Source organism: Perca fluviatilis, chromosome 10 (assembly GCF_010015445.1).
Source record: "Perca fluviatilis chromosome 10, GENO_Pfluv_1.0, whole genome shotgun sequence".
Lineage (NCBI taxonomy): Eukaryota > Metazoa > Chordata > Actinopteri > Perciformes > Percidae > Perca > Perca fluviatilis.
In genome coordinates this window covers 15,127,838-15,149,951 of record NC_053121.1, presented here as the reverse complement: position 1 = coordinate 15,149,951, position 22,114 = coordinate 15,127,838, and the positions used below count along the sequence as shown (strand labels likewise).

The 22,114-nt window shown below is 41.6% G+C and overlaps 2 protein-coding genes across 2 annotated transcripts; both read left to right on the top strand.

The window, feature by feature from the left end:
- Positions 1–22: 22 nt before the first annotated feature.
- Positions 23–14,826, top strand: sncb (synuclein, beta). Its single transcript, XM_039813768.1, has 6 exons — positions 23–182; positions 1,212–1,345; positions 7,148–7,177; positions 7,489–7,574; positions 12,497–12,583; positions 14,115–14,826. Exons 2-6 carry the CDS (start codon positions 1,225–1,227, stop codon positions 14,142–14,144), a joined length of 354 nt encoding a protein of 117 aa, XP_039669702.1. The 5' UTR covers positions 23–182; positions 1,212–1,224; the 3' UTR covers positions 14,145–14,826.
- Positions 14,827–17,797: 2,971 nt separating this feature from the next.
- Positions 17,798–22,054, top strand: LOC120567479 (G protein-regulated inducer of neurite outgrowth 1). The gene is made up of 2 exons (XM_039814459.1): positions 17,798–18,060; positions 18,555–22,054. Exon 2 carries the CDS (start codon positions 18,586–18,588, stop codon positions 20,764–20,766), a length of 2,181 nt encoding a protein of 726 aa, XP_039670393.1. The 5' UTR covers positions 17,798–18,060; positions 18,555–18,585; the 3' UTR covers positions 20,767–22,054.
- The last annotated feature ends 60 nt before the right edge of the window (positions 22,055–22,114 follow it).

Here is a 22,114-nt window from a genome sequence, read left to right as displayed (position 1 = left end):
GTCGGGGGCGGACGTGATAGTCTCAGCCGCACCGTGGAGGGGGCCGTCCCTGTTGGAGGAAATCAGCCCGCGGTAGGCCCACCTATAGTGATCATTTGAAAAATATCTCCCATTTAGAGATAGTGTGAGTCGACTGTGCGACGGAATCATAAGGGGACAAGTCGACGGCTATTTGTAAATAGGTAAGGACTCGTTTTTTTTTTCTTGGCATTTATTTATTAGTGTTCTTTTTTTAAGCATATAGATGTCACCGTTTCAGGACCATGCATGTGAGCGTCGTCACTGGAAGGCACTGGTTTGCACCGTGCCTAAAACAACTTAAAGCTCCTGACCAATATTACTGCATATACATAGCCTATGTGTTAATTTTCCTGCTTTTTGTATCAGATTATCATCAAATCGTGTCTGGAAAATAATGCAGTGGCAAATACAGTCAGGCACCGATGCAAACGTGAGAAATGGTCGACATCGTGAAATTATATGCATGTGGCAATTAAAGGCTTGACCTGCAACACCCAGGATGGGACTCTGAAGGGTTAATGTGTAATGCAAGAATATCATTCGAGCTGTTAGTCTGCAGCCTCGTCTCTGTTTTATTTAAATGTTCCCCTGGCTGCGTGTGATCGGACAAACTCAGATTACATCCACACGATTCCACGTTAAAACCGTGATGCGTGTAGATGTGATAGTGGAGATCGTGCTCCCCTTCCCCCAGCAACGATGTGTAGCTCGTGCAATACATGCCACCTTCTAGTATAATGTGATGTACAGTCACTTAAAAAGGCCCAGGCGCAGCCCTGCCATTGCTGCCACTGAGAGTAGCATTACAGGCGAGCTATAATTAATGAGCCCCTCCACAATTAACCATTTCATTGAAACATTTTTTGTTTTTGCCTTTTGAATATTTCATATTCATGGGGATTGAATGCATGAGTGAACAGAGTGGTTTTACTACAGCCTGATGGCTGGACTGCAGCTGTCAGGATCCACCATAGGAGGCGGTGCTGCATTATTTTACTAAATAAAAACATATGGTGCTATAATACACTGATATCCATAGAGGTTTGTAGAAATAGATAGAAATAATATACCAAAAACTGCTTATTAATATGAGCTATGCACACATGCATATAAATAAGATGGAATTCACATTTGTACCCAGTGATAGCAATTACGGTGAATGACAGCAGGTATGGTCCATCTCTCCACAGTTATTCGGCCAAGATGGATGTCTTTATGAAGGGTTTGTCTAAAGCGAAAGAGGGGATGGCTGTGGCCGCGGAGAAGACCAAGGAAGGAGTTGCGGTGGCGGCTGAAAAGACTAGAGAAGGAGTTATGTTTGTAGGTAAGACAATCACAAATCTGTCCGCAGGTGAATTTACACGGAAATCATACACAGGCCCATCGAGACTGCTAATGTTCCTCCTATCTCCAGGAGCAGCAACAAATCAGCAGAGAGGATATTTGATCATTCAGCTCCTGCAGCATCCTCATATGTCCTGAAACAAATGGTTAGATTATACAATAACGTTCTTTATTTGAATAATACATAGCATGCATCCTGTACGGCATGGTTTCCTCACAGTTTACGCTAAAATACACTTGTTTTATTGGTGTAAGTTATGTTAAAGTGTATAGCATGATAAGTACAACTGAATACACTCCTTGAAATTTGAAAAAAATGATGGCAGCAGTAATTTAATAAATAAATCAGACTGACAGTTTGTCGATATCTTTGTTTTACTTATATAGGCTGATGCAGTATTTAAATAATCAGCCATTTTACCCTTTGTACACTATCCAGTATTTACTAGTAGTTTTTAAAAAGGATGCAGTGGTATAAGGAGTTATTTTGAGGTGCATGATGTTATACGAGGATCTGAATGTCCTCGTGCCCTCTCGCCTGACTTGACTGGGCTCCAGGCAGGGGATGGGAACAGGGGTGGGGGTGGGGCAGCAGGATGGTGGGAGCAGCTCTTGCCACATGTCAGTGCATTGGACGGCAGCAGATTGCAAAACAGTCTCATCCCTGCGGTCACCTCCTGGAGACAAACAGACTAAAGGCCTCTGATTTTGTCTTTAACAGTGCCCTTTAATTTGTAATGGACACCATTGCAGATATCTGCACAGATCAGTTCCAACGTTGCCTGATTTTAAAGTGCAATTGCCAAAAATGTTCCCTAGATTATTGGCGCAATCAGTTTCACTTGCTTTAGATCATTATTCAAATAAACACATGTGACATGGAGGTGCGTTGACACATGCAGCTGGTCAAAGGTACAAAAAAACATTGTCTCGATCTCTTTGATCATCTTGTGATCAAAATGACATTAACATTAAAAAAGGCCAACTTTCACAGTTGTCACATTCCAGCTTTACACTTCACTTGCAAAGGCAGTGCTATACATTATTTAATTATCTGTCTTGGTGGGCCATAATTCATCATTTAAATCATAATTCCAAGCTCAATGAATTCAAACGTTAAACAAAATGATACCAACTATATTTTCCAGAACCTTATTGGAGTTGTATATTTTGGTTGTAACATGTCTAGGTCTGCAACTCAAAACTATTTTCATTAGCAATTCATCTGAATATTATTTTCTTGATCATACAATTGGTCAAGTAGTTTGTCATTAGACCGCTTGTTTTGTCCAAGCAACAGTTCAAAACCAAAGACTTACTGTCTACAACGATGATTGAGAGGCTGGATCTAGAAATTTAGTTTGGCATTTTTGCTGGAAAAATTACTGTAATGTTCCACACATTTAAGTGTAATAAACATCACTTGTTTTATTATATTTAATGTGATTTCACATATTTCACCAACTGTATATCTGTACTGACAGACCCCATGTTGTTGTTGTTTAAGATGAATAATTTCTACCATATTGGCCAGCTCTGCTGGTCAGCTTACAGTTGGTCTGTTGGTGTGAATGGGGGGGGGGAGGGCCAGATCACTCAGGAGACTCAGAGCTGGACACGGGCCCTGGAACCCACCAGTCAGTACAGATATGTATTCGGTCAGTTGCTGAGCTGTTGTCAGGGGGCCCCAAATTTCCCGTGACACACCTGCTGGTAGTTGTACAATCTCCCAGCTCGTACCATTGATTCGGTGACAGTTTAGGGTGCATTGAAGAGACGTTGGGTATTCCAGGATAAGTTGTCAGATGTGTCTGGATTTAGATGGAATCCAATTACCCTACATTTAGCACTGTGTCCCTCTCACTCATCACCAGAACCAAACATGTCAATCTGCAGTCAAAACACGTGCAGTCTCATTTCCGTCTTCTCCATGCTGCGTCCCTTCATGCCTTTTGCCTGTGGTACACAGTAAGGCATCTCCGTGCTTCTGCGTGCTGCTTGTTGAGCATAGCGGTGCCCTAGAAAGCTGCGTATGATTTGCTTGAAGGCCCCTCTTGGAGGAGGGGTAAGAGCGATCCGATTGGCCTGTGGCCCACCTTTTGACAGCTGCTGCAGCACGCCCACCCAGCTGAGCTGAGCAGTCAGCCTGAGTAAGGCAAGAAGGGGAGGCGGAAATGAAAAAAAACTCTGCTGTACTAGATGCCATTTAATGTCACAACTAATAGCCTCATTCATAGAGCATTGCTGTATCCTACTATGGCTGTCTCAGTATATGGCAGCTCCTTTCTACAGTTATCTCTGTAACCAGCATTTGCTAAATCATAGCTTCAGCCTGAAACTGCATTATAAAATATTATCACTCTTAGTAATCTGTTTCGATTATATCATTAGTTTGATGCATTATCAAATTTTAGGTGGTAATAATTGTATATATTTAAGGGAGAGTTCACATGTGAAATTAACTTAACTTAACTTAATTTGTGTTGTGTTGGTTCATCAAGTCTTTTTGTCCTTATGTACTAATTTTTTTGTCCTCAAGACACATTCATTTGCGACAAGATTTAGTCTGGTATTTTATAACTACCAAGGTGACTGTAATCTTTTACATCCTTTTCACTTCACAGGCTTGAAACACATTTCCCAAAAATGATAATCAAATCATATATATATATATATATATATATATATATATATATATATATATATATATATATATATATATATATTTGTGTTCATTAAAGGAAACTGTTACAGAAAACATTTTCTCATTTGACGCTAAGGTTTTTTTCCTGCAGAATAATAAGCTTCAAAATAGCACAAGTCATTTGTAATTATTAATATTTCTAAATTCTTACCCACGACTATCATCCGTTCGTGTTACTGTAGACGTAGTGCGGTAGCATGCACTTCACCAGAGCAGATTCTTAAATGGATGCCCATCTTAGATGTATGTTTTGCTTTGAGGCTCGCCTTTTGTAGTGACTGTTCTATACTTCATCATCATTTCTTCTCTCCTCTGTTGGCTTTTAAATGCCCTCAGGGACCAATAAGGCACAGGCCTCTCTACTGCTGCAAAGTAGAGAGGTTGAAAAGGCCTGAGTGATCAGGACCCGTGGGCACACTGTAGATTGCCCAAATAGCTTGATGGAGTACAGTGTAGATTACGGCTGTCACGATTCTCCAAATTCTCGAATCGATTACATTTTCGATTCTAAGGTCACGGTTAGATTTTTACATTTATTTATTTTTAAAGCACAGGTTGCTATGCCTTTTTAGACTAGACTTTTATGCAATATACTATCTGACCTTTGTTCACAATGTATCACGCTACATTGTCAGATTTAAAACATTTATTAACAACATAATGTAACAATAACTTATATATCTATAACTTGCCATCTAGTTTCTCTTTTGTAACTGCAGTCTTCTTCACAGAAGATGACATTCAAGTTCACAACAAAAAACAATAAAACAGCCATGTCCATAGTCTTCTCTGAACAATTAAGTGTGTTAAAGGTCCCATGGCATGAAAATTTCACTTTATGACATTTTTTTAACATTAATATGAGTTCCCCCAGCCTGCCTATGGTCCCCTAGTGGCTAGAAATGGCGATAGGTGTAAACTGAGCCCTGGGTATCCTGCTCTGCCTTTGAGAAAATGAAAGCTCATGCTACGTTTACACGTGGCCGGCTATTTTCATAAACGGACATTTCCTCTCCGTTTTCAAAAATAACATCGTGCACAGCTGTCAGTTTTCAGAAAAGTGTTCGTTTACATGTACCCGTGTATATATATGCCGTCAATGCAACCAAGAGCATGCCAAACCTGTAGGTGGCGGTGTAACGAAAAGCTCAAGCCCACGTTAGCCAATCAGAATCCCGAAAATAGCAACAACAGCAACCAATCACTTCCTCTTTCTCTCTCTCGGCTGTCTAAACCTCCGTTTGTCTCAGTTTACATGCAATCGTGCAAACGAAGTTTTCAGAAATATCCACTCTGGCCAGAGTTTTTAGAAAGACTCGGTTTCAGAGGCAAATTCTCCGTTTGCGTGTAAACGAAGGGTACAAAGAAGGGAAATGTCTCCGTTTGTAAAAATAACCATGTACGTGTAAACAGGGTCTCTGATGGGTCGAAGGGGAGATAACCTTGCTCCTTATGACCTCATAAGGAGCAAGGTTACCTCCCTTTTCTCTGCTTTGCCCGTCCAGAGAATTTGGCCCACCCATGAGAAAGAGAGACATCATGGCTTTCATATGAGCAAAGTGGCAGTTGGTCAAGGCCACACCCCCACCCTCCACCTTGGCTTTTTTGTCGACAACGCAAATGTTGTCAACATAACTCACTGAAAATACAAAAATACTTTCCACTTCAGTGAAAGAAGTGTTGATGGGTCTCCTGCATCTGCAGTTGCCATGCTATCTTTTGACTGTCTGTAGCTCAGTTAGAGGAAGTTGACTGACTCGCAGCACTTCAACACTAGTGTTGACGAACTGACCGAAGAGCCGGTTAATTAACCCGAGTAGTGTTACTGAACCGGGAGAATGAACGACTCACTCCTGTTTTTTTTACCTCATTCGTGCTGGCAGCGCTTCGCTCAAGCTGAGTGCGACCGGTGTATGCTCCGTTGTGTGTAGCTTGTCTTCTTCTGCTACTGTGTGTAGTAATCTAGCTCATTAGCGCCTCCACTGGAGTGGTGGTAGAATCAATCAGGAAATGGACTACCTCGAGCAGGCTACACGGGTTTGTTTTTTTTCCGCTTGGCAAGCCGACCGGACGTGACATGGGGGCGTGGCAGCATCGATGATTCAATTTTGTTTTACTCGAAATTCAAGATTGTGACTTAATTTTGGTCGATTTCAAATCGAAATCATAACACCCTTAGTGTAGATGGATGAGGTCTGCCAAAGGTGAGAGAATTGATTGGTAGTTTTGATTTCAGCCGACCACAAAGTTTAATAACTCCTCACAATAAAAGTACCAAGCAACCCGAGTGCTGCAGCCATGATTTCTCTCTATTGCCTCTGGAGCTGTGAAAAACTGTGAATAAAAAAGAAACTGATATGGCATCACTCATGTGAAAACCGATTTGTTGTGAGTGACAGTGTGTCATCATGTAAGCAGTGATGAACAGGACGCTGCAGTGCTGTGTCTTTGAATTAATACCACTTTTCATCATGTCTGCAGCATCAGTGTGTCATGAATCATGCTGTCAGGTAGATGGTATTTGACCTGTCAAGGTGGGAAAGAGCAAGTTGCTTAGAAATTGTGCATTTTAACTAGTGATGTTCCAATACCGATACCAGTATCGGAAAAGCCTCCGATGCTGCCTACAATGCTGGTATCGGGAAGTGCTGGAGTTTATGAAGAAAATCTACCTTTTAAGTAGTTCTTTTTCCGTTTGACTCCCTGTCAAACTGAACGGTAAAAGAAAGTTCTATTGCGCTCATTGTTTGTGCTTGTTCATGTTTCACAAACAGTTTAACCTGAGCCAGGCTGTACAACAAAGGTAGAAATCATAACACACTCACACACGGTGATCGTACTGTACAGCTGTTAAGACATAATAAAATATATGACACACTGGTATCGGATTGGTACTCGGTATCGGCCGATACACAAGATCGGGAATCGTAATCGGGAAGCAAAAAATGGTATCGGACCATCTCTAGCAAGTTGAAAGTTCCCATATCTATACACATAAGATCATTAACTTGAAAGGCAAAATATGAAATGGTAATTGAAGGAACTTTTCTAACAATTTTCTTGGTTTTGTTCATTCAGGTAACAAGGCCAAAGACAGCGTGGGCACAGGTGAGTTTTCCTTCTGTTAGTCAAACCGAAACATCATTACTGTAGCAATAACACGCTCAGTTTCATTACAGTGACAAGACACTCACTTCTAAATGGGAAATGGCAAATTCATTATGGTGATGGTGGGCGGGGTGTGCGTTGCAGGGGGAATGTGTAAGTGGTCACTGTGTACTGTACAATAATCAATTAGGAAACAAAAGAGGGCGGACATCATGTGCATGCTTTTAATCTGTCTGCTGAATCAGTTGAGATATTGTTACATTGTGTGTGTGTGTTGTGTGTACATGATGTTTGTGTGTCTTTACCGACAGTGGCTGAGAAGACCACTGGAGCCTACGGGAACATTGTCGCTGCCACTGGCCTCGGGAAAAAGGACGAGTTTCCTGCTGACATGAATGTATGTACGCCATTACAGTCACCATCAGCTCCCTGCTAGCACACATAGAGATGCGTAACACACTGTTGTAGTTTCTTCAGTGTGTTCCAGTAATACAGTCAGTTGGCCCTTAACTGTGAAATGACATCAAAGCCGATTGGAAAGAAAACTGCAATGCACATTTAAAAGCTTTATATGATGTATGATAAGAGTATCTATATCATACGTTTCCAGAGCTCAAAATGCCGTCTTGAAAGTTGTTTGTTTTGTCTGAAACCTTAAGATATGACATTTCCAATAATATTAAACACAGAAAAACAGCAAATCCTCACAATTTAAGGAGATGGAACCTGTTAATTCTTGATAAAAACTCTAATCACTCTCAAATATTTTTTATATTTTTTGTTAATTAGCTATTACATTTTTTGAGTAATTGTTTCATTAATAGTTTGATTATGATCAGAGGGTAGGATTAGGTAATGCCGTACAAAATAATTTTTACACCTTTACCAAAACCCCTGGCCCTTACACAAAATGCATTGAATGACACCCTTTATACTTCAAATTGAAAAAAATTTTTTAAAGAGATATTCCACCAATTTAATATTTCACTTCCACAAAGTTTTGGCACTCACACTATACAGATTTAAAAGAGAATGGCCAAAATTGAAGCAGTGGTGGCTGATACTTGTTTATCAGTGTTTTAAGCCCCCAACGTCTCCTTCCAGGCAGCGCTGCCTGGAAGGCACTAGGATTAGGCAATGGTTAGGTTTGGGTTAAAACGCAGCACCCAGAAAGGGTGCTACAAGGGGCATGGGCACAAGGGGACCACTGGTGTGAATAAAACACTTTAAAAAACTCCTTAAAAAAAACGGGTTCGGTTAAATAATAAAAGAGGGGGCTGTTTAAAAGACTGCCAGATATTAAAAGAAGGTTAAAAGAACCGCTGGATAGTTAGGGTGGTTAGGGTTAGGTACCTTAAAGTCAATGGTCGCAGCGCTGCCTTGAAGTTGATTAGGCAATGGTTAGGGTTAGGATTAGGTGCCTTGAAGTCAACGGTCGCAGCGCTGCCTGGAAGGAGACGTTGTGGGCTTAAAACCCCATTGAGCCTGATATATCCTGACTTTAATCCCTAAATTACTGAATCATACTTTTCCCAAAATGCAACCCAATAGTGTCTTTGGGGTTATTTGCAAAACTTCCTTCAGAGCCACAAAAGATATTATACGAGTGTTTTCACAGGCTGAGTAGCACTCTTCCTGACAACGAAATTAAATATGTAAAATCAATGGAGTGCCCCTTTTTAAATGCATGCATATAATGAAATGACTAAAAACTGCCTTGTATATGCATGGTAAACAAACAGTTTACTGTTATTCTTGATTGAGTCTACTTATGTTTGTGCACATGTGCATGAGAAAACGTGACCGATAAAAAGAAACCTCCGTTCCAGATCCAAGCCTCACTTACAGTTGGCAACTTGCTAAAAGTTGTGTTCATTAAAGTCTGTACAGGATTGTGGTTGTAGCGGAGCCAGATTTAGACAGCAGGGATAAACACGGGCTGATGAATTTGCGTGTCACTTCAATATAGAGTTACTGGTCGGCATCTGTTTTATGCCTCTGCTGTGTGCACAGAACTTTGCTGTATTTGAATGTCTCAAACCAGAGGAAAAATAATATTTTTGAGAACGAGTGTTTCCTTGTGTATTTAAGTTCTAAACACGTTTCTCAGCACTTGCAAGAATAAAACTCTCCACAGCATGATTCAGCTTTCCTCAACATTTACAATGTAAAATGTAAATGGGTAAACTGCTGATTGACAGCTTTACACTTGAGAGTTCCTGAGGATGAATTGTTGTTTTACACAGGCAGCTGCTTTCACTCTTTGACAAAGCTTCAGTTCCCAGTCTATTTCACTGTCCAATCTCTCTGTGGGAATATCAGCTTTCTTTAACACAATCTGACCCCTGAAGACCTCTGCTAATGTCACCACTTACTGTCTCCTCTCATATCAGTTTATACACACTTCGATCTGAGGAGAGAGGTGGAACAGATTTGACTTTCACAAACACAGAACATGGAAAAATCTACATATAGCCAAGCTTGGACATTTGAGTGATACACATTTTATTCATTGTTTTTGGCTTGTTAAATTGACCTGTCCGTGCCTTGTCAGTATGTTAACATTTTGTCTTTCGCTGTCAGTGACACGGGGAGGTCCGAAGCCTTCATCCCTCAGGGTTGGACCCTCTCCAGTGACTCGCTAATCTCATAAATCTGACAGCCTACTCTAATAGGCTTCTCGGAGCCACTATCTGAGTGATAAAACTACTCATTTCAACACCCTGAAAATAGATTGTTAAACTGTTGACATTTTTAACACATGCCCTTTTTGTTCAGTTGTAGCTTAGCTTCACTAGCACATGCTGGGCGGTACATCCACTCTGTTTAACTGTATCCTGCAGATATTTTCAAGAACAAAATTGCCAGTATTCTGCACATTAAAATTGCATTTACATAATCCATTTATAGAATACAATATTTCACTTAGAATACTTAAAATAATCGGTTACACTTTACTTGAAGGTATCTAAATAAGAGTGACATGACACTGTCATGAACATGTCATAAACATTATAAACAAGTCATAAACGTTTATGACATAATGCCTTTTTTAGTAAGTGTCATTTGGTTTTTGTCATGTCACTCTTATGTAGACACCTTCAAGTCAAGTGTTACCAAATAATCTTAAAGAGAGACCTAAACAGCTTCTGTTGTGCTTGAGTCTCAACTGAATTCACATGTGACCTTTTTCCTTCTCTTACAATCACTTAAAGAGCCTTTTCCATGTTCACTTTTTCCCAGGCAATGATCCATCTGATAAGGTGTGTCTTTATGGTGGTTTCCCATTGTGCAGCGTTTAAGGCCATGCTAATCGTGTTGGCGGGCTTAAAGCAATAACACCAGCTTGATACAGTCCATAGGATTATGGCCTGTTCTTCGCTGACCTAATTAACTTGATTAGTGCTGGGTTTAAAAATAAATGTGTGGTGACCCACTAGCTTTGTTTTAAGGGCTCGTAGTAGCAGGTGCAGCAATGATGGAGCGCTGTCTGCTTCACAAAGCTCTCAAAAGGAGATGCAGTTTGTTTACACCTGCTGAGGTCAAGGCTGAGTGTCAATATATCAATCAATAAATATCAGTTTCACTTTAGGGGAACTATGCAGTTTGTTTAGCTTACTTTACCTTAACTGAACAGCTTCGGAGTCATTGGAATGGTTACATGACTTTTTTCGAGTTGAATGGTGGTCGTCTCGCTACCCCCCCCCCTAGCGCCTGTGAGCAGAAAAACCACCCTTGCAACTTTCGGCCGGCGGCATGATATCAGGTCTCGCGATGTAACAAATTGCTTCATGGCACTGCACACATACGCCCATTCAGGAACCGGCTAACAAGGTAGCGATGGAGTTTTTTACACTATCGTCATGGCTGAGCCGGCAAAAAAGGAGCAGAAAACTAGGAAGGCATTGTCGGAGGAACAGAGAAAGAGGAAACGGCAGACTGACCGAGCGAGGAGTCAGACACAAGTAAACATCGGAGCTGCCAAATATATTCCGAAGCTGTAGGGGGGGCTCTATAGAGAAACCTGCCAGCAAAAAAAATGAGAAAACAGCGAAGAAATGGCCAAAACTGCATAGCGCACCCTTTAAAAGATAAGGCTGGTGGTACTCTATATTTCTCTCATTGTCAATGAAACCTATACTTCTCTGTGCCTCTATTGTTGTCCAAGTCCAAAAACGCTTAAAAACATGTCATTAAGCCACACTGTTGCATTTGGTGACATGTTCCTTTATTATAATTAACACAGGCCAATAAAGTCAGTTTTAATTTAACCTACATTTTTCGGTTGCTGTAAATACATACTCTCAGAGCACCAAATGTGTTTTAGTCCACAGCTGAAAATAGTCCCAGATAAATGCACAATTTCCTCCTGCTTGAGTAATGTTGGCTGAAAATCACAGTGCCCAGCTGTTTTAGGAAACTGTTTCTCCTTTTTGGGACATGAAATGTTATATTTGTTAGCCATTTTTAAAGATTTATGTCTTCAGTTAAAGCCACTGTGCTTTGGGCAGAGTGCCACAGACTGGACAGGTGAGAGAAATGCTGAGAGACAGACTAAGGCTTTGTTGGTTTTGGGCTCTAGCCCCAGTTTTGGCCTTTCTTTTATCAGTTGTTTTTGTCGGTGGATGGACTGACGTGCTGCTAGCATGACTAAAAACCCAAGGTTTTTTATCAACACTTACCATTGTTCTGAAGATATTTCCATAATCTTCTTCTAACCATCTAGATGAAAGAATATTCTGTCCCCTGCACAATCAAAAAAAAAATTGCAAATCTGTTACCTTCTCCAAACGCTCCACACTTCATTTCTACGATGTGAACCAGACTTTAAGAACTCTATCACTTACATTTGTGGCTATTGATGTTCCCTTCTATTATTTAATATTTTCATACAAAATAAAGCATTCATAATTTTATCGTGTTGTACAAAAAGAGCAAGGACATATTGTATGACAGGTTTCCTGGATTTGGAACTGCCCCTGCAACTAAAGAAATGGGTTAAAAAAAACCTTTTTTGTTGTGCAACAGTCTGTGAGAGTCTTTATAGATTCTAGGGTTAAAATAAGCGGTAACTGTTTTGTTGTTTTAAAGATTGATATCGGGTGATGATTCATTCAAAATGCATTCCAGGGGTTCATATTGTTGCACATCACATTGTAGTACTGTACCACAAAGATCATCAGGTATTTTTCAGAAAAAAGGATGCTGAGCTCTGTGACTCGAATGTAATGATGATGTACTAGGAATATGTATAGTTGCTTCTATTACTTTTTTTTTTCTTTCTTCATCGTCTCCATCTTCCTTTCTCTGTCTCCGCAGCCTGAGGAGTACGGGCAGGAGGCCATGGAGGGCCAGGGAGATGCAATGCTGCAGCCAGAAGGGGAGACATATGATGAGTCCCAGCAGGTAATCAGCCTACACGACACACATGTCATACATGTCTGGGCTCTACAAAATGTAGCTCACGTCTCCGTGTTCAAATCAAACTATTTGATTATTTAGTGAATAGCTTTTTGTATGTTTTGGGAAAAGCCTGTAAAAAAACCGGTAAAGTCGGGGACTGCAGTCACAGTTAAAGTAGATGGAGGTTCATCAGTGTTCACCAGCATTGTATAGCTACACATTTGAGCTGTATTGCATTTCAATAGCACTCCACACTTACCCTCCACTTCTGTCCCACTCAAACACTACAGCATACGCTGAGGTAATCCTTCTTTTCTCTGGGAATGAAAACAGAGCGCTTAACAAGCCAATTGCCACATAGCGAGTACAGTAAATATAGCACCGGCTACCTACACTGAGCGTTGGGTGTGTGCGTTTGTGGAGGAAGGATGCTAGTCTGACACAGATGGTTATTTTTGGAATTTGGCCGTCAGGGCGAGACAAAATGTGCAGAACCTATTGCTTTGTAACCAGTTTTTAAATAGCCAAGAGTGAATAAAAATATCCCACAATGCACATAATGTTAAAAAGATAATTTTACTAGTATATATGATTTAAATACTGCGTTAGATATGTTTTTAGCCAGAAAATTGTTACATTGTCAGAGAATTTTACAATATTCTGCTTCAGTTAAAAGATTTAATGAGAGATTTTGCATGATCTCTAATAATGTTTAATTTATTTAGTGCATTTAGTTGGATTTTCTTTCCATTTCCACTTGCAGCCTCAGTCAGTGGATTATTGCATCAGTTTAAAGGAATACAACTAAGAAATTCCCTAAGATGCAAATTAAAAGTGAATTTCTCAGAGGCAGTATCGCTTGTGTCATCCATGTCCTCCTGCATCTCTCTCTCCTCCGCATCGCTTTCCCCTCCCCCCACCCTTTGCTACACCAGCGATGTGCAAGCTCTGTCGGAATGGGTGTGGTGATGACGCTCTATGCCTCCGTGCATTGTGGGTAATGTCAGGGTCTTCTTGCATTGCTGTGAACATGGAGTCTGAGTGCTGCAGAGTGAACCAAGCCCTCTTAGGGAGGATTTGGAGATATAAATCCATCTCATCCAGTATCACTCTTGGTTTTGTGAACACATCAGATGACCTAAGCCTATTGCACATTCCTGGAGGCCGCGTTTTTTTTTCATTATTATCATGTGCGTGGAGGAGGCGTGTGCAGGGTTACAAGGATGCTGGGAATGTGATCACGACACGTCCTTGAAGCTGGTATAGGATTGTGCTGCCCTCTGCAGGCTGCAGAGAGGCACTGAAGCAGCAGAGGAGCTTACAGCGGTGATGGAGTGACATCATTACCTTCAGCACAGCGAGATCATGCGTTACAATAAGGCCTCTGTCATGTATATTCTTCTTAACCCGATAGAAGACGATTTTAATGCGATTAAGTCTAAATCAAAGTCTTTCTGTTGAATTTAACCTTGAGCTTCTCTGTGCTGCAGATTTGACCCGCCTGTCTCCTAAAACCGGTTCTTCTTTTCCCCAGGAGAGCCAGGACTACGAGCCAGAAGCATAAAAGCACCAGTCCAAGCCACCAACCAACCAGCAGCACAATAATATTTCTAACAATAAAAAGGACAAATGCTGAAACCATTACAATTATACCCTGTTGCAAAAAAACACAACAAAAAGACAAGCATTCCCACTGAAAAATGTTCTTCCTTCAAGACAAAACTTTTATTATTATATATTGTAAATGTCATGTTATTAATGTAATGTGTTGAGTGTAGGTATTTATTGAGATGTAGGAGTTGTCCTCTCTGTCTCATTTCCTTGACTCCCTCCCAATGAAATGAGACCAGAGCCAGGGCTAGTGACTTTGTGCTTGTGTGTATCTGTATTTAAAAGAAATGTGCAATAGATGTTCATCCTCTTCCAATGAGACATTGGGAGTGGGAAAAAATAAATATGTCCGGTTGCAAGCAGATATGAAAACAATAATATCCTCCTGAGTGTCGACAATGCCTGTTTGTGGATTCTTTCCTTTTTTTTCTGCATTTCTCTGGAAATTTCTTTGAACTTTTTTCAATTAAGAGTTTTTTTTTTACATTGTATCTTTATAGTTGCTCGTGAAATCATTCCAGTAAATCTGTTAGAAATTGACAGAGTATACATGTTTGTGTGTGTGTGTGCGTGTGTTTGTGTGTACTGAAGATTTTAACAAGTTAAAGTCAATATATTATGTCTTGAAATCATAATGGTTGTCATATCAATATGTGCTTTAAATTGCAGGACTTGTCAGTATAAAGGTTTATGTGTTAAGCCAGACATACATTCCTCTGTAAATAAAAAGTAAAAAAAAAAGAAAGCATTTGTTAGTGTTGTTTGATAATTTTATACTCGCTTTTGGCATTGATCACTTATTAGATTTTAAACCTCTTGTAACCAATTCTGTTTTTTGTTTTTTTTTCTGCCAGTTGATCTAATTGAGGCTCTATTATGCATCGTCCTCACATGTTTTCCTTTTTGCTCACTCTTGTCTGGGGGTGTGATTACAGGATGTGTAAAATCTGCTGAGCGGGCTCTGGCAATTGGCAGGACGCTGCCATAGTTGGGATGCCAGTCTGATCGGGCCCCTTTTGGGTGGGTTTTGTCTGGGTTAATCCGGCTGGAACGTGCAGGCTCGCTGGTGTTGGGCTCAAACGGAGAGTATTAAACAGCCTCTCCCGCTGCTGCCGGCTCAGACGGATGTGTGGACGCTGCAGGGACAGAGACAGGAGCCATGGCCTCGTTCAAGAAATCCTTTGAGAGCCTGAAAGGCACGAGCCACTCGGCCGCGAAGGGAGTCACAGACACTGCAGGTACAAAACTACTGCTGTAAGACACCGCAGGCAGGGCCGGTGTAAGGTCTGGTAGACAGAAAAGGCTTTTTCTTTTCACAATGGTTTGTCTTTCTTGGTTGAAATCTTTTTTTTCTGTTTAAAATGATCTTTTATATGTAAATGACTTTGAGATCGTAGAAGAGTAAATCATTTACTATGAAATGAATTCTTAAAAAGCAAGGATATTTTTCTAACCAATATTTTTTTCAGTCACTGTAAGTCCCTGTCTGTGTGTTTTCCAGTGCAGGCAGCTCAGGAAGCTGTGCAGCAGGTGGCAGACTCCTCCAAAGAAACAGCCAACACAGGTAAAGTGCACACTCCTCTGTCTTTGGAGCATTATAATCATACAGATATATTACTCTGAGCAAACAAGTGGGCAGGGGATGAAAAAACTTTGCTCCCAAATGAAATGTTCATTAGTCGATGTAAGATAAGCTCCTAAAATGACCTCATATTTCACTTAACCTAACACTGTGTGTTAAGACAGGACTACAAATTCACTCACCACCTTAGCATGGTTGAATTTGGTTTCATATACTGAATCCTCAAATTGTTACAATAAATTAAATCTGTTGGATATGAGCTTTTCATATGCACAGGTATATGCTTACACTTAGTACGTTTGCATGTGAGTTGATAACAAAGGTTTAACCCTGCACAACTTTCTTCAGTTTAATAGTTAAGATGACATCCTAAATATTTCTCCTCTGCTTCACTCTGACTCTGAAGCTGCTCAAGAGGCTGGCAGACAGACTCAGGCAGCCATAGGGAAAGCTGCGGACAAGGCCACGGACACCATCAAGGAGTTTGGACAGAAATTGGAGACCAAATGATCCCTAAAAAATGAACAATTCTAGCTAAAGCACTGGAGCCAACTTGTCTCATCATCCATATTAGACAAGTAATAATGTTGGGATGGAAGTATGATGGCATCAGAAAACCTAAAAAAAGATATATAGGGTATATATAGCCTATATATATCTATTATATATATATAGATATATAGGAATATATATATATAGATATATCTATATATATATATATCTATATATATATATATATATATATATATATATATATATATCTCCTATATATATATATATCTCTCTCTATATATATATATATATATATATATATATATATATATATATATATATATATATATATATATATATATATATATATATATATACACAGCTAACATTCCAAAGGAAGTCTTTATAAATTGTCTTTTTATTTCTTATTCTCCTCTCACCTTTTTCCATTTGTGTTTCTTGCTTTAATATAGATTTCATTATATGTGACTATTTTGGGAAATAAAAATTGATACCAACTTGTTTGTCAGGTTTTTAAATAATTTGATATCCTGCTAGAGATAACACTGTCAGTAGCTGTGTGTGCTGCATCCTGTTGGTGCTCACTAACGAATCATCACGGTCATTATTAGCCAACACATTGCTGAGAAGATGGCATTTGGCAAGCTGATGGGTCCTGATGAGAATACGATCAAGGCTGTCTACCTTGGCCCTCAGCAGCATACCTCCCTGCTTCACACTAAGTGGTTGCTAGGCAACAGCACTCTGTGGCGGCCGGGGATTGGTGGAGGCCTTTGAATTAATGGTGAGAGTACCACTGTCAGTACATATTGTCCTGGCCAAGCTGCAGCACACCGTTACAGCAGAACTAAGAAGATTCTTAAAAATGAAAATTTAAACACCCTCGGTCCCACACCGAGGCTCAGGAGAAATATATGTTGCAAACTGGAGAGATTTGGAGGGAGGAACGGGAATGAAAGATGTGGGGGTTTTACAAGTGTGTGCTTGTGTGGGAGGCGTAGCTCTTCTTCCTCCAGGCTCCTTAAGCTGATATCCCCCGCTGTCTTTCATGCGCTTTCACTGTTGCAGCAGAACGCTCACATCTACTTATATTTCACAAATCTTCTGCATATAACACCTGAGTTTGAATTGCCTTTCTGGTCCAATCATAAGCATGCGATGAGCTGCCTTGACAAAACACAATTTGGTTAAGAGGAAGTGCCTTTTTCGTCTTACCTAAAAGTAGCGATCCATTATAAAGAAGAGAAATCCCTCTTCTGCAGACTTCACCCTCCCTCCAGAAGCCCTCACACTGATCATCTGTAGTAACATAAAAGCTTTTATCTCCAAATCTTGCCTCCTCTAAAAAAACAAATAAAAAAAAGTCCACCCAAGCCACTTCACTAATTTAAAGGTGTATTTGTCTGCACACAGTTTGCCATTGTTGTTGCTATGAGAAGCTGGAGTTAATTACTGTGATTTACTGATGATTGGAGAGCTGAACAGAGATTTTGCCATTAAATTACCACTCACTGCCAGAACCCGACCGTGGTTTCCAGGGAAACTGGAAATTGTGAAGCTTTTCTATAGACACAGCCACAGCTAAGAGAGCGAGGATTGCCTAACATAGATTATTCTAGGGACAAACCTGCAGCCACTGCAATCCCTATCAATCAACAGTGGAACTGTACGGACAGATGTGGGTCTCTGTCAACAGTGAGATTTTGCGATGTTTGTCCCATATGTGAGAGAGAGAGAGTTGTGAAGAGACTTCAGTCTGACTTGGACTGCTGAGGTATGTATACCTTACTCGTGATTCCATGCAATTTGTTTTATCCTGTCTGTTTTCATACAATAGTTACAATTTTAAGTGCTCTGGGTTGTGCGTGACTGTTTCCTATGTGATTATGGATTCAAACAGAACTTGAATATTAACTACGGGGATACATTTTTAGGTCGAAAGGTGGAATTTGATATATAATCCAACAGTCACATGTTCCAAAAAAAAAAAAATCTAACATTTGTTTGATAATATTAAATATCCCTGATTTCAGTGTCCCATGATACAAAATCGGCATGTTGATAGTTTCTATCAAATAGTAGAAATGATGTAACTTGGTTTCATGCCAGTGTTTGCATACTTGATATCGATATCGCATGACAGAGTCTTTTTTTATCAACAAAAGACGAAGACTTCATTTTATCCTCGTGCTGGGGCTTGTTGTTATAGTTACTGATTACGTTCGTACAATTTGCACTAAGCAGTCAGCGCTGTGTTGTGCCCTGCAGGTGCTTCCACCACTTTAAATGCAGAGACAAAATGGGAAGTCTGAAGGACAAGATGAGAGGTCTCAGAGAGGACCGCAAGTCCTGTGAGAAGACGGACGATGGAGAGCGTCCGGGCGGCTCCGACGGCAGCGCTGCGCCTGAGGGACCTGAGACAAACACGAGTCAAGAGTCAGCAACTCGTCAGCCACAACTTCACATGAACCCCGGCTACGTTGAAGAGAGAGACCAGAGTGAAAAATCCAAAGATCGAGAGCTTTCAGGAGAGGGTTGCGTTAAAGAGTCTACGCAGACTGACACCGTCCCTCTTACACAACACACTGAAGACGATGAAACAGCAGCAGCAGCAGCAGCAGCAGCAGCAGCTACACATAACGACACGGCGGGCTCGAATAAGTCCCCGGGTGACGGAGTTGGAGTTGGTGAAATTCAGGAAGAGACGTCTAGGGATAAAAACGTGGCTCATGAAATAGAAAAAAAGACAGCCATTGAAAATATATTGGTGCCTGTGCCAGCAAGTCCGGGCCCCTCAGATCCACGATCCCCAGCTCCTTGTGGCCAGCGCCACATGCCCACACAGGTCAGCCTGGAGGTGGTCCAGTGTCGCTCTGCGGCCACCAGCCCCATGACGCCTCCCGAGGGCGGCCACTCCTTCTTCTTCCCGAGCTCTTTTGGGAAGCCAGGAGCCGTGGGTGCCGTCACTAAAGACGCTGAGCTGCAGGTGGGTCACCAGGTGGAGTTCTGCTCCGTGGCCACGTCCCCCATGACCCCTAAGACGCCCTCGACCACAGCTTTCCCAGAGCTCAGCGACAGAGAGGCGGCGCAGAAGCAGAAGGGGGAGAATGTGAAAAAGAGTGACGCGCAGAGGGAGAGTGACAAACAAGAGAGTTTCCCCGTGACAAAAAGTCTACAAGAGGCCGAGCCCGAGATAACTGGAGCTCTGGGAAGTATCACGTCAAAGGAGCCGAGTGAGGGCTTCAGCTCAAATGCGTCTCCAGAGATCTCCGCCAGCTGCGCTGCTGCCGGGTTAGTAGTTTCACCTGTAACCCTGCGGGATGGCAATCAGCCGTGTAAACAGCAGAGGATGGGGAGTATGGACCAAGACATCACCATTCTGGTGACCCACTATGGCAACAATGAGGAGGAAGAGGGAGAGAAGTCGGAATCATCTTGTTTTACCATTGAGCCAGAGATGGTCAAAATAGACGAATATGAGGAACTAAGAGAGAACAGCGGTGATGTAAAGAGGGAGGACGGAATGGAAATGATCTCCGCAGGAACGGTTGCCCCTGATGTACAAGACGCCTCAAACTCCAACTGTGAAGAATCCTCTGTGTCCGCTTGTGACGAACCAAAGACAAACGTGAACGCTGAAAGTTCAGAGGCGGGAGAAACCAAAGGTGCGTGCGGAGAGTTGAGAGACGCGACAAAGCCTCCCGTCCCTGAATCTCCAGCCCCCTTCGGCTGCCACAACATCCGCACTCAGGTGAGCCTGGAGGTGGTGCAGTGTCAGTCTGCGGCCACCAGCCCTATGACCCCTCCCGAGGGCGACCAAGCCTTCTACTTCCCCAGCTCTCTGGGGATGGGTGGAGGTGGAGGTGGAGGGGTCGGCACGGAGACCAAAGACGCCGAGCTGCAGGTGGGTCAGCAGGTGGAGTTTCGCTCTGTCGCTACAGCGCCCATGACCCCGAGGACGCCCACCGTCACGTTTTTTCCTGAGATCAGGAAGGACGCAAGCACAGAGGAGAAGATAGTGGAGGAGGAAGAGGAGGACACACAGGCGCAGGTGGCGGAGGACAAAGAGGAGGAGAAAGTAAGCGGAGAGAAAAAAGAAGAAGACACAAAGGAGGCACCGGATTGCGAGGAGCCGGTGCAGGAAGTGAGCTGGGATGAAAAGGGGATGACGTGGGAGGTGTACGGGGCGGTGGTGGAAGTGGCAGTGTTGGGCTCGGCCATCCAGAAACACCTGGAGAAACAGGTGAAGAAGCAGAAGCCCTCCATGCCTCCCCCTCCTCCGCTCAACCCCTCCGCCATGCCCCTCACTCCCGAGTGCATCCAGGGCGGGGGTTCTGGTTTTGGTTCGGGTAAGGGCCGGGCGGGGGAAAGGGGAGGGCGGGATGGGGAGGTGAGCCGACGCAGAAGAAACCCCTTCCGTCAGCTGATGGAGAACATGCAGCAGCCTCACTGCTGCTCCAGAGCTCACACCGCGGAGTGACACGAGAATCCCGTCGAGGAAACAACAGCTGGTTGGAGGAACACCTGATCACATGACACACGTGTCTGCGATAGAGTGATTTACTTCAACGAGACTTCAAAATGGTGAGAAGGAAATCACCTCACACCAGACAGACAAAAAAAGAAGCACAAAAGCATTTAATATCCAACTTTTATAAAAGAGCATTAAGAATCAACCAGCTCGTAGAAGATGGGGTATCGTTTTTTTCTCCTTTTCTTGGAGTTCCATGTTCAGAAAAACGATCAGTGCCATCGTTAGCTCTTCTCCTTTAATATTTTTCACCAAGACCATTCAATTGTCCACTGAGTCATTTTAGCTGTTGATGTTTTTCTGTTTTTTTTTTTTTAATGCACCTCAGACAATATGAAGCCATGGCAATCCTTCTGCTGGTTGCTTACAAGCTTAACACAGCTTTAACTGTGGGAGAGGAGTGACAGCTTTTGATTGTGATTTATAATGTGATTTTGTTTCAAATGTATATTAAGTTAAAATTGATCCCTGGCGTGTGTGTGTGTGTGCGTGCGTGCGTGCGTGCGTGTGTGCGTGTGTGTCTCCCTACCATTAGTGCAGGCTTTTGTATTGTATTCTGCTTTTAGATTTGGCACAATGCTTTGACTTGTTTGTATTGTGAAAGTATAAAAAATGTACAAATGGCGAGCACAATCAACACCTGATATGATGAGGATATTTTTAGTCATTACTACTTAATGTATTTTAATGCCTTGATTAGTGATTCCGTTGTAAAAGATGTGATGAAACCTATTTTAACTGTGTTTTAATTCAAAGGTTGTTACAGTGCCAGTGGTGTTGGTGTTCATACGTTGAGTTCATAAAAGCGGGTTTAAATCCACATTTGGAGAAATTGATTTTTATTCACGTTGCACTTGTGATACATTCATTTATATGTCAGTAAACAGTGAAATACTATTTTTAATCCACTGCTTGTAGGAAGTCACACTGCATGAGTTTTTTTTTTAAATAAGTATCTCAAACTCAAAGCAATCAATGACAAATTAAACAGGCAAAAGGTTAACCCTTTTGGCTGACATGCGTTCATAAATAAGTAATTCATTCATACTTTGATATTATGCAATATTTTCTTCTTTTTGAATTTGTTATTTCTAATAGAAGCAGCTGCAACACAAATTAACATTGTATGTTGACATAATGTATAATACAGTTTGTTTCAAAGCAAACCAAACAGTTTTTAAACCGCCGCTTAATATACAGTATTAACTAAAATAAAGTGATCAACATGTGCAACAAACACTTGTTTTTCCTGTGCTTCTGTCCAATTTTCCTTTGTCTAGATAAGGTTAATGTGAAG